Source organism: Monodelphis domestica, chromosome 7 (genome assembly GCF_027887165.1).
Source record: "Monodelphis domestica isolate mMonDom1 chromosome 7, mMonDom1.pri, whole genome shotgun sequence".
NCBI classification, from domain to species: Eukaryota; Metazoa; Chordata; class Mammalia; order Didelphimorphia; family Didelphidae; genus Monodelphis; species Monodelphis domestica.
In genome coordinates this window covers 23,351,225-23,364,435 of record NC_077233.1, presented here as the reverse complement: position 1 = coordinate 23,364,435, position 13,211 = coordinate 23,351,225, and the positions used below count along the sequence as shown (strand labels likewise).

At 40.7% G+C, this 13,211-nt stretch overlaps 1 protein-coding gene across 2 annotated transcripts in view; it reads right to left on the bottom strand.

Moving 5' to 3' along the window:
• Window positions 1-13,211, bottom strand: part of PTPRG (protein tyrosine phosphatase receptor type G) — an 822,458-nt gene that overhangs the window by 54,872 nt on the left and 754,375 nt on the right. For both annotated transcript variants that reach the window (XM_007499993.3, XM_007499994.3), the window contains one exon: window positions 5,951-6,042. In XM_007499993.3, coding sequence (XP_007500055.1) covers window positions 5,951-6,042 — 92 coding nt within the window. The remainder of the gene's footprint in view (window positions 1-5,950; window positions 6,043-13,211) is intronic.

Sequence of the window (13,211 nt, the reverse complement as noted above, 5' to 3'; positions counted from 1 at the left end):
TTTGTTATCCTCTACTTCCAAAAGCTAAAGAAAATTCGTATAGGTATTCTTTCTTCTGGGGCTTAAAGTAAACTCCCTTGAGAGAAAACTCAACATTGCCTAATGGTTTCTTTCTTGGCTATCCTACATATCTTCAAGTCAAATTCCAGCACCTAGCCTGGCAAATGGTTGGTGATGAATAAATGCTTGTTGACTTGATTGCCCAGAAAGGATTAATCAACAGTGGAAGGGGTTGGAGGAGGATGGAGACTAGGATCTCTCAGGGTTCCTTGTTCTAGCTCTAAAAATCTAGTTGCTGCTGTCTCAGTAGCCCCTAAACTTTATCCAATCACTGTAGATCTCAGTGATGTCTATACCACATTTCTTTTCATAGAGCAGGGTTCCTAGTCTGAGGGATTTTGGGTATATTTCTAGAGGGATCCATGAACTTGAATGGGAAAAGTTACACTGTTATCTCAGTGTAATTGGGTTCCTTTGAAATCTTACTTTATGTATTTAAAAATATAATTATATAATTAAATATATTTATTTATAATATATATAAATATATAAATATTTATAAATAAATATATAATTAAAAATATAATTAAAAACATAATACTGAGGGGGAAGCTGGGTAGCTCAGTGGATTGAGAGCTAGGCCTAGAGGCGGGAGGTCCTAGGTTCAAATCTGGCCTCAGACACTTCCCAGCTGTATGACCCTGGGCAAGTCACTTGACCCCCATTGCCTAGCCCTTACCACTCTTCTGCCTTGGAGCCAATACACAGTATTAACTCCAAGATAGAAGGTAAGGGTTTAAAAAAAAATAAAAAATAATAACACTGAGAAGAGGTCCATAAGGTTTCACTAGACTGTCCCAAAGGTCCAGGACCCTAAAAAGATTATGAATCCCTGTTCCTGAAATATCTTTGTTTTCATCCCATGAACTGATCTGTGATAATCTGGGGGTGCTGGACTGAAGGCTGCCTCTGGAAAACTTTTTGTAAAAACAAATTCACCAGTAAAAAGTGGACAAACCAAGAGTCAGATTACTTTAGAACAGGGGTCCTTGCCCTTCTTTGACTGCTGGGTAAAGCCAATGGATCTCAGCTTAGAATGATAAGTTAACTTTTCCCCCCCAATTACATGTAATAAAAATTTCCAATATACATTTTCCAAACTTATAAGACCCAAATGAGAAAGTTACATTTAAAAAATCAAATTGCAATTGAAGAAAAAGTTACATTTCAATGAGAGGATATTGAAAATAAGCATTTTTTGCCCATCCACAGACCTCCTTAAATCAATCTACAGACTCCCAACTTAAGAACATGTTCTGGAGGAAAGGTTAGGCTCTATTTTAGGCACTGGTTTATCACAACAAATGTGATTATTACAAAGCATTATTTAAATTAAGATTTAAGAACGACTCCTAACATCTATGACTAATTTTGGTCATATTCTGCACATTATTAAAGCTTTCAAAAAATGGATAACTCAGAAGTTTTCTGAAGTTAGATTGCCCAGAGAAAGAGAGAGAGGGTATGTATGTGTGCTTGTGGGGTTATTTGGGTTTTGCAGTAGAGTTCATTGGCTTTTGTTATTCCTGCCTCACTGTCCTTTTGAGGCTAGTGAATAATTTTCACCTGCTTGAAATAAGCTAAGCCTTTTCACTCAAGAGAAGGTGGGGAATAAAAGGCCAAGAATAAAATCCTTCTTAATAACCCTCATTTCCATCTCCAGTCCCACTAGCACCATCACTCTAATAGAGAATTCAAGCTGAGAGGGAAATGTTGGGCAATGAGGAAATGAGGAAAGAAAGAAAGAAAGAAGGAAAGAAAGAAGGAAAGAAAGAAAGGGAGGGAGGAAGAAAGGGAGGGAGGGAGGAAGAAAGAAAGGAACAAGAGAAGAAAGAAAGGGAGGGAGGGAGGAAAAAAGGGAGAGAGGGAGGAAGAAAGGAACAAGAGAAGAAAGGGAGGGAGTGAGGGAGGAAGAAAGAGAAAGGGAGGGAGGAAGAAAGAAAGGGAAAGAGAAAGAAAGGAAGAAAGGGAGGGAGGAAGAAAGGAACAAGAGAAGAAAGGGAGGGAGGGAGGAAGGGAGAGAGGAAGGAAGGAAGGAAGAAAAGAAAAAGAAAGGGAGAGAGGAAGAAAGGAAGAAAGAAAGGGAGGGAGGGAGGGAGGAAGTTAGGAAGGAAGGAAGGGAGGGAGGAAAAGACAGAAAGGAAGGGAGGAAGAAAGAAAAAGAAAATAAGATGAAGAGGCCCTCGGTTTGTTAGCAGTAATGATTCTGATGCAGAAAAACCCATTTTAAGTCAGATCAAGTATCCAGAGGTGTAGCTGATTATTTTGAATAATTAAATGGTGTCAAAACCAGCTGTGATGAATAGCACTGGGGTCTCAATTCATAAATAATTGAGAAGACGGAGTTGCATTAGATCGTCCTGATCAAATCCTGCTCTCTGGAGGATAAATGTTTGTCCTGAATACCATCAACATTGTTAAATGCCTCAATATTCCTGCTCAGTCATCCAGCCCACAGTCAATTGAACTAAATCGCTTTTAACACCACACACATTCACCATCCTCATGAATACAAAATGTTTGACTCACACTATTTTCTTTGTGCCTGAATAGGTGCCCTCTCTGGTTAGTGTCTGGTGGGTTGCAATAAAAAATTTAAACCCTCCCACTTCTCCAGAAAGTATGTGAACCCTGATGGCTGGAGGAGAGTGGTCCATCTTTCTAGCCCCTTTTTCTTTCATTCTGCTTGTGCATGAAATGGAGTCAGGAAGAACTGGGTTCGAATGACACTTCCCTAGCTTAATTTTCCTCATCTTTGAAATGGGAGGATTGGATTCGATGGCCTCTGAAGTCCTTTCCCGCTCAAAAATCAATCCTACTTAAGAAGATTTTGGGAAAGAATCTCTGTTTTAAAATCTATGATTTGGGGGGCATCCAGGTGGCTTAGTGGATTGAGAGAGTCAGGTCTAGAGCAGGGAGGTCTGGGGTTCAGATCTGGCCTCATACTTTTCCTAGCTGTGTAACTCCCATTGTCTAGCCCTTATGGTCCTTCTGCCTTGGAACCAATGCAGAGTATTGATTCTAAGGGTTTAAAAAACAAATCTATGATTTTTCGATTCTAGATTAAAAAATAGCTGTGATTCACTTTACATTACATCTGGCAACCATGCTCCCTTTGTGACTATGAATAGATATACTAGATTTTCCTTTAATGATGCTAAGGATCTTTGTTTTTCACCCTATACTTCAGATAAGACACTTGCTGAGTGGTTTACAGTATCCCAAAGTTCAGCTGTATTTATTGATTCATTGAATTATTAAACCCATTCTGGGAGGTGGGCAGGCCAGCTAAGAGTATCCCCATTTTACAGATTTCTTAAATGACTTGGCCAAGACCACATTAACTTGTTATTGGCAAGACTGGGAGGATGAGGAACCTCGAATTCCAGTCAGTGTGCTTCCACTGGAAAACTCTCGAAGTGAAGAACTCTCTCCTTTTTGGAAGAGGGCAATCTGTTTAACAGCTCATTTACACCCTGTCACTGGTGAACTGGCATTGACTCAAAAGCTGACAGGGTACTTGATGCTACCCTCCACCTTGTTTTCAACCTCTCAGTATCTATCATAGCCATAAGCCTGTGTCTTCACTCAGAAGAGACACGCTCCTTCCTGCTGGAGCTCATTGATGCCCCCTGAAGAAAGGGTACAAGCAGGAACTGGTTTTCCATTCTCTGGGGATGACTATTGAACATGGAGGTTCCAATGGAGATAGAATATTTAGTTTCTGACCTATTCCCTTTTCTTTTCTTTAAAAAAAAGTCTCACCTTTTGTATTAGAATCAATACTAAGTATTAGTCCCAAAGCAGAAAAGCTGTAAGGCCTGGGCAACCAAGGTCAAGTGACTTGCCCAGGGTCACACAGCCAAGAAGTATATGAGGTCATATTTAAATCTAGGACCTCCCTTCTCTACACCTGGCTCTCTATCCACTGAGCTACCTCATTGCCTTTCTCTTTTCTTTTTTATTAGATTGAGGACCATGTAGCTCCTTGGACTGCTTATTCTTCATTCCAGGGAGGCTGGGCTGGGCTAAAGGACCAAGAACCCGAGTGCCCATCCTGACCCTGACACTTACTGGGCATATGGTTCTGGGTAAATCACTTTGCCTGTAAGGAGTCTTGATGTACTCATCTATAAAGTAGAGACAAAATGTATTTGAGTCCTGACTGAGACTCGGTAGTTGTGTGATTCTAGGCCGGTCACATAATTTCTCTGGGGCTCATTTTCCTCACCAGTGAAATGAAAGACTGGACCAGATGACATCTAAGGTTCCTCTTATCTGTAAATCTTATATCCCTCCTTGTAATGCTTAAAACAGGCGTCTATACTCTAAGACCCCTGAAGCATTATGCTAATAGCAGTTGTTATTAATCAGGTTATCAGAGAGAAAAAGCTCAAGGGAAAATGTACCCCCATCTTCTTTTGCAGAGCTGGGGATTAGGGAGTAGAGCCTGGCATGTGAGACTATGCACAGCTGGCTTGGCAGAAATAGTTCCTTCCTGGTCTGGCTGAGCACACACACACACAACAAAGTGAGAGAGAGAGAGAGAGAGAGAGAGAGAGAGAGAGAGAGAGAGAGAGAGAGAGAGAGAGAGAGAGAGAGAGAGAGAGAGAGAGAGAGAGAGAGAGAGAGAGAGAGAGAGAGAGAGGGAGAGGGAGAGGGAGGGAGAGAGAAAGAGAGAGAGAGGGAGAGAGAGAGAGAGGGAGAGGGAGAGAGAGAGAGAGAGAGAGAGAGAGAGGGAGAGGGAGAGAGAAAGAGAGAGAGAGGGAGAGAGAAAGAGAGGGAGAGGGAGAGGGAGAGAGAGAGCAAGAGGAAGGGAGAAGAGAGAGAGGGAGAGAGCTTCAACATCAGGAAGGTCTTGGTTCAAGTGTCCCTTCCCACACACAACTCTCTAAGACCGCTAAATGCAGGGAAGATACAGACCTACATTGGTCACTTGGGAATCCCAAGAGCAATGAACTCATCGGTCCAGGTCGCTATCCTTTCTATCACTCACTCTTCTTGGTAACTCACACCACTTGGTAACAAGTGGTGGCTTAATGGATAGGCGAGGGGAGAGGGATCTCTATGGAAATTAATTTTTGTAAAAACCAAAGAGAACAATACAAAGAAGGCAATTTTAAAAAATGAAGAAACAATTTATATTGTGAAAAGGAAATTACTTTAAACTCATTAATACTAATGGGCAGAAGGTAGGGATATTTGGAAACGAGGGAGACAAAAACAAAAAATATCAATAAAATAAGATAAAAGTATTTTAAATGAAAGAAACAGCTTAATTTGTGAAAAGGATGTTGTTTTAAATTCTTAAAATAATCAAACAAGCTCGCATTTATATAACTTTCAGGTTTGCAAAGTCCTTTTATATATTGAATCATTTAATTCTGATAAATAGCCATGGTAGCTATAGGCAGATATTACTGCTTTACAGAGGAGAAAACAGAAGTTCAGAGTGGTTTGGTGATTTAACCATAGATTCTCAGGAAGTCCTGAGCTCAAATCACATAGATACTAGCTGTGTGACCCAAAGTCACTTAACTTTCATCTGCCTTCTTCATCTTCAAATTGGGAAATTGGGGATAATAATGCACCCACCTTCCCAGAGTTTTGAGGACTACAAGACAATATTTCTAAAGTGCATTGTAAACCTTAAAACATGATGTAAAAACTAGCTATTAATATTCCATTAAATAAATATGGATTCTAAACTTAAAGATCATATTTAAAAATAAAATTTATTTTAAATGAATTTAAAAAGATAATTGAGAAGCATGAAGTTGAAGAGGTCTCTCAAAACATCCTGCAGTTAAAAACCCACCAAGATCGCAACCCCTCAAGCCCCAAGTAAAGGTAAATTTCTAGGACGTTCAATTCTGGTTCTAAAACCTACCTCAAAGTCTTCTGAGAATCCATGCTGGTTATTAGAATAGAGCTCACTGATATGTTTAACAAACTGCTTGACAGGAATAGCTTCCATGTCATCTGTAGAAAGGAGAAGACATTCAAAGTCACACGCTAATATTTCCATGAGGCACAATCTCATGAATTAGGGCCACATTTTAAAAAGCTACATATTTTGTCCAATTCAATTCAACAAACCTTTATTGTACATTTATTCCGTGCAAGGCTCTTCATAATTTCCTTTTTTTTTTTAATTAAAAGAAAATCTTCCCTTCTATAAGACAGAAGACCGGCAAGGGCTAGGTAATTGGAGTTAAGTGACTTGCCCAGGGTCATACAGCTGAGAAGCCAGTTTTGAACTCCTGACTTCAGGCCTGATCCTAGCTGCTCCTCACTTTGTAATTTCCTTGCCAAATTCAAACAGGTTCTGGTTGTATTAGCCAGGGTAGGGGCATCTATTCTAAATCTTAGCATTTATCTGAAACTGGGTTTTGGCTGGGTGAGGTCTTTTAGAACCCCTAGCTTCCTTCAAGGCAACATGGCACGATGATGAGCTTACTGGCTCTGGAGTTAAAGGACCTGGGTTCAGATCTCGCTTCTTCTGCTTATTACCTTGAGCAAGATGTGTCCCTACTCTCAGAATTACTTGGTATCACGCTGTATATAATTTGTAGATAATTCTGTGTGTACGCTCTGGTTCCCCTCCACCAAAGAATGTCTGTTTCTTTGGTTTCCTTGTCTGTAAAATGAAAAGTAATACCAGATGGCCTCTAGTGCCCCTTTGGGATGCTTCTCCCAATTCTTACTGCCCCTTCCCTTTGCAAATGGCCCCATATTGCCGTATCTGTATCCCAAAGCTCTTTGAGGAGGGGATCTGTTTCCTCCTGCTTTTGCATCCCAAACACAATACCTGGCAAGTAATGGATACTTAATATATGTTTGTTGCCTTGAATCAAATTTGAAATGAAACGAAGAATCAAGCAAATTCCCTCCTTCCTCAGCCATTCAAGGCATTCTCTCTGTTACGGTAATGCACCACTCTTAAATGAAAAGTGACCTGCCTGCGAATGTCTCTTTACTGACTAATTTTCTGCAGCCCGGACATGACATGCTATTAGGTTCTCTAATGGAAACTTGTGTTCAGTGGGGTCACCTTTGAGTAGGGAGCCATTCCACCCCGCTTCCCATCTTCGAAGTTGAAGCTCCGCTTTGCGCCCACTTACAGACACATGGCATTATACCAGTTGGCTTCTGAGGCCAAAAAAAATGGCTCAAAATTTTTGATTGAGGCAGCTGTGCCCACAGGATGCCAAACCACCCGTCTGACGGAAGTAGCTGGATCTCTTGGAGTTGTCAGGTCCCGGGAGTGAGTTCTCGAAGACCATCCAACCCGATCCATGGTCACTTGCCCCATTTGGAAGGGCCAAGCCTGGGATGCATGAGTCTCCTTTAGCCCTTGTCCCTGTTCTGTGTTCAATATAAACGCATCCAATCTCATCTGGCATTGTACCTACCGCCGCCGAAAAGCCCACCGCGCACCGCCGGAACCCCTCAATTTCCTCCCTCCTCCCCCAATATTTCTTTTTTAAAAATATTCTATCGGATTTTGAAGATAAACAGCAGACATGACATTTACTTTATTCAGAGTGAAAGATCTTTGGCAAACGAACAAACATCTAAACTGTCACAGATGCTTTTCTTAGCAAAGGGTATGAAGATATGTATGTGTAAATGAGGTCCTACTTTGGCAAGGATTTTATAGATCCAGGCCTGACAATCTGATTTCTCTTCATTTGGTGACAGTTACCATTGACTATGTCATTACTACTCCACTTCCATTCGAGAGAGCAAAGCTCTGGGGCGGCTTTTTGCATCTATTGACATTTTCAAACTGGAATCATTCTTAAGGGGAAAATCACTTGTCTCTTTCTACTTCGTTCAAGGAAGGCAACCATATGGGCTTGATCCAAGTGGTTATCAGAAATGGGATTTGATCAAATGGGGAGTGCAAAATGCTTGCATAAGAAATTAAAAACTTAATCATTTAGGAAATCTGCCTAAAGATGAACTTCCTAAAATCGCTTACAAGTATCTCCCGAATTTGAGGCAAGAGCTTAGATACACCCCAAATTGGAAATGCCCAAGAAATCCCAGAATTCCAAAATGGACATGACACGACATGACATGCAGTAACAAAATAAACTGAGCTAAACTATTCCCCTCAAAAGACTTAGCAAGGTATAGTACTGGGAAATTTCCAAACAATCCCATCACTTCCTGTAAGAGATATTCAAAGCAGACAAGAGGCATGAAGAGATAGTAAGTGATAGAGAGAGAATGACTCAAGTTAAGGGCAAGAAAGGGTCAACTGCTATAAAATTTATCCAGTAGTTAAAGATAATCAAAGGGATATTGGAATTCTTTTCCTCTTCACTTCACCTCCTATGTATGGCTCCTAGTTTCCTCCAAAGCATAGCTCAGTTGGTACCTCCTACAGGAAGCCTATCCTGATCTTCCCCATTGTTAGTCCTTTCTCTTTAGCAATTACTTGGGTCACTGTGTGTATATTTTGTACCTAATTTTGTTGTCTACTTTCTGTTTTTCCCCCTAACAGAATGTGAGCTTCTTGAAGGCAGGAACTGACTTTGTTTTATCCCCAGTGCCTAGCCCAGTACCTAGAACATAGTAGGCACTGAAAAAATGCTTGTCGAAGAAATAAAAAGATAATTAAAGGACAAACCCACATCTATGCAAAGAATATTTTCCAAAATATTTTTTTTCAAATTGTCAAGCATTTTTTTTCCTCTTTTCCTGGGGGAATAACAAAAGAAAACACAATCTTTGTAACAAACAGGTAATTAAGCAAATCAAATTCTCTTATTGGCCGTATCCAAAAATGTGGGACATCTTGCATATTTAGCTCTTCACCAGAGTAAAGAATCTTAAAAAAAAAAGGCAACCAACAACCTAATAAATAAACCAAACCAACCCGGAAGGAATTTTAACATGTCAAAAGGTATTAACTTGGTAAACATTTGACTGCAATCTGCAGTCTTTTGTTCTGTACTAGGCACTGCTTCCCTATTTACTTAGAAGTGGAGGAGACATTATTGCCACCACGAGGGGAACTGAGCAATTTAATAATTTAATAGGTTTTCTGGGGAGGTCATTACTAACAATACATGTACCAATTATGATGGCCTAGAATCCAGGATTTATAGCGAATTTAGAGACAAAATTCAGGTTGAGGGTTTAGTATTTGGAGAAGAAAAAAAAATCATACTTGTTTTATAAGTTATTTATGAAGCACGAACATATTCTAAATTTGAGGACTTATTTACTTTATCGAGAATATCTCCTGGGTCACAGCCCATTCTATAGAATCTGAGACCCTCAGAGTTACAAAGGACCCCCGAGGTCATCTAGGTGGACCCCACACCCATATGGGTGCCTTCCGCTTCTGCTTCCAGAAGAATGGGTCATTCAAGATGCCACCTGTAAGTAGCTATCAATAGGGAACTCATTCATTCTCCTTTTGGACCCCTGGGTTAAGAAGTCTCATTGTACACCGAGCTAAAGTCTGCCTCTGTAATGTTCTCCATTAATCTGTACTTTGGGGATGGACTTCTGGGATCAAGGCCAAATATGTCTCCCTCATCCCCTTGGATACCTCAATCTTTGGACTACTGAAGAAAGCTGTTGGGCTTCCCTCAACACTTCTGTTCAATTGGTGAAACTCCCCAAGTCCCTTCTACTGACCTTCGGGTGGTCTCTTGTCCCCTCATTATCTCTGGTTACCTTCGTTGTGGCTTATTGATATCTTGAAAATGTGATTCTTAGACATGAACCCAAACACCTACAGGGCACACAATGCAATGAGCCTACTCTCTCTCTCTCAGCTTGGAGGCTACAAAAGAATACAAAATGGTAGCCGCTTTTGGTGGCTTCCTTATCCCATGATTGAGTCATATTTGATAAAGCTTAAAATCCACTAAAGTCTTTTTTAAAAAATTATAACTCTGACCTTCTGTCTTAGAACCAACACTTAGTATTGGTTTTGAGGTAGAAGAGTGGTAATGACTAGGCCACCGGGGTGAAGATTACTAGTCACACAGTTAGGCAATGTCTGAGGATAGATTTGAACCCAGGACCTCCCATCTCCAGGCCTATCTCTCTATCCACTGAACCACCTACCTGTTCCTTCTAAAGTCTTATTTACATGTTCTATGGCTCCATATAATCCATCATACACTTATGTAATTGCTTTTTGAACCCAGATTCAAAATTTTTAAAAATAAATATTAGTGGGACATGTAGACAAAAATCTGATAAAGTCGTTATGCTTACAATCTATTATTCAAGGAAAAGTTACCAGTGATGGTCAACTCACAAGCCCCAAGGCAAATATTTGCAGACATCCATCTGTCTGCCACCTCTATGTTTAGACCTGCTCCAGCCTTCCCTTTTCTTTAATTCAGCCTACACATCGCTTCCAAAACAATCTTACTAAAACAGGGCCTGACCGTGTCGTTCCCCAAAAAACTTAACTGGCTCTCTGCTGCCTCCAGGACAAAATGCGACCTCCTCAGCCTGGCATTGGGGGCCCTGAAAGGGCTGGCTCTAGCCTACCTTTCTCAATTTTCTCGACATTTTTTCCTGTTTATACACATTAGTACAGGCAAACTGGCTTAGGGTTCGTTCCCTGAATTTGGTATTTGATTTCCTAGTCAGTATTCTTGCACAAATCCCTTTCACCAAAGCCTTTTAGAGTCTTGGCCTTCTTTTAAGGCTTAGTTGAGAAACTGATTCCCAGGAGAAGAATTTCCTGCTCCCTCTAGCCAATATATTCTCTGTCTGTCTGTCTGTCTGTCTCTTGCTCTCTCTCCCTTTCTCTCTCCTTCCCTCCCTCTCCCCCCCTCTCTCTTTCTCTCTATCTCTCTCTCCCCTTCCCCCCCCCCCCTCTCTCTCTCTCTCTCTCCCTCTCTCCCTCTCCCTCCTCTCTCCTTCCCTCTCTCTCTTTGTCTCTCTGTCTCTGTCTCTCCCTTTCTCTCTCCTTCCCTCTTTCTCTTTGTCTCTTTGTCTCCTGCCCTCTCTCTGTTTCTCTCTCTCCCTACCCCTCATCTCTCCTTCAAATTACTTGATATTTACTTTTCTGTATTCAATGTTGTATTCTTTCTTGATAATGTGAGTACCTAAATGGCAGGGAGTAGAGTATATCATTCCTCTCTTGTATTTCTAGGATCCACAACTGTTTTTTTAAATGTTTTTCATTGTTGTTCAGACATTTCAGTCATGTCCAACTCATTGTGTCCTCATTTAAGATATTTTTGGCAAAGGTAATGGAGTGGTTTGCCATTTCTTCCTCATTTTATAGATGAATTAACTGAGGCAGATAGAATTAAGTGACTTGCCCAGGGTCACACAACTAGTAAGTATCTGAAGCCAGATTTGAACTCAGGAAGATGAGTCTTCCTGACTCCAAGCACTCTATCCACTGTTCTACCTACTTTTACGTAGTAGGAATTTAGTATTCATGCCTATTGAACCGAATTGGATTCTTGTGTCCCTGCCCACCCTTGTCTGGATACTCTATAGCCTGTCAACCTCCTTCTTAAAATATGCTGCTCAGCTGACCATTCTGATCAATCTAGTGCTACAAAACATGAATAGAAACTCCTGTTTTTCTGTTACTGAAATCTGTTAAACAATGGCCTCGTTTTAAAAAATTGCATTTTTACCAGAGGAAGACTAAACTGTAGGCCTTTCAAGACTCCCAGAAGCCAACAATGAGGCAGCATATTGGACGTTAAAAGCTGCCTAGAAAAAAAAAATCCTTATTGACTACCATCACTCATCAGACAATTCTGTATTCCCGCTTTCAATCAAAGGGAATGAAATTCGGAAGCTACCACATTTTTTTTAGCCTCTGGAAAGATGACTGAAATCTGGAGTCTCATTAGAGTTACCCAACAGATATTCTCTTAAAATAAGCCAGAAACAAAATGGTAAAATTACTATGACTTTGAGGGATTACAAATAAAAACGAAGGGCAGGCAGTGAATATGTTCCATTATAGGCTGTTCTTAACCCGGTAAATGTTGGAGCGATTAGTCACCTTCCTTTGGAATCTTTTCTCCTTGTTTTGAGCATCTCAGATACAGTCTTCAAAGCCTATCCTATAAGTTGGATATAGTTTTGGCCTGTATTATAATTTAGGTTTTGAAACTACATGAGATCACAAGCTCAAGGACTTAACCTCTTATTTGGGTGCCTACATAAAAGTTAAGAGCAGATGAATTGGGCTCCTCATTCCCATTTCCCACCCCCTCCCTGACCTAGAACTTTAGATTCCAGCCCTTGGACACAGGACTGTGAAAGGTGAACTTTCATCTTATTTTGCTCAGAACCAGACAGAGTAGAGACCTGTTCCTCTTGCCTACCCAACTGCCAGCTCCCCTCCGTGTTGTCATCCACTCTTAGAATGTGGCAGGGGCTTTCTTCCTTGTTTTCTATTTGTCTCCCCAGAGACCATCACATAACAAATGCTCTACTATCTATCTACCACTGACATGGGAGAGGAAGACATTTTTTAATATTATCTGGCAGTGACTATTGGATATTACTAATAGATCCAATTATCTCTGGACCCACCCAATAAATATTCATTCAATTGCCTACAGGACATTCAGCCTTGATCTAGGTGACATAGAAAAAGGGATATTCTCAGATCCCTGCCCTCAAGGAATTTACAATTGAATAGAAGAGATGAGATTAACACACATGAAGAAGCAAATAAGATGGTACCAAATGAAGTGCTAAATTGTGTGTCACAGACATTAACCTCCAGCCAATGAAAACTAGTGTGCTCGCAGGAGGCTAAGTGGAGCTGGGTCATGAAGAATAGGTGCTGGTCTCAGATAGATGCTAGGGAGAAGGCAAGGAGAGTGACATGGGCCATTGATGGAGGCAAGAAGGATTCTGGCTCCTTCACAAGGCAGTGATAAAATTGTCCACATTCTGAGACAGATACATTTGATCCAATAACATCATAGAAGACTGTACTCCTGACTCTAGCCTTTCTCTGGAATGCTTCAGAAGCCTCTTGATTCTGGAAACTCATTCCACCCCAAAAAAGTCTTGTAGGCTTCATGGTGTCATTAAAGGACAATCCAATAAAGAAAGTGACCAATGATGGGGAACTGGAAGATATGAGTTCAAGTTCTGCTTCTGAAACAGATTGTCCATGTAAC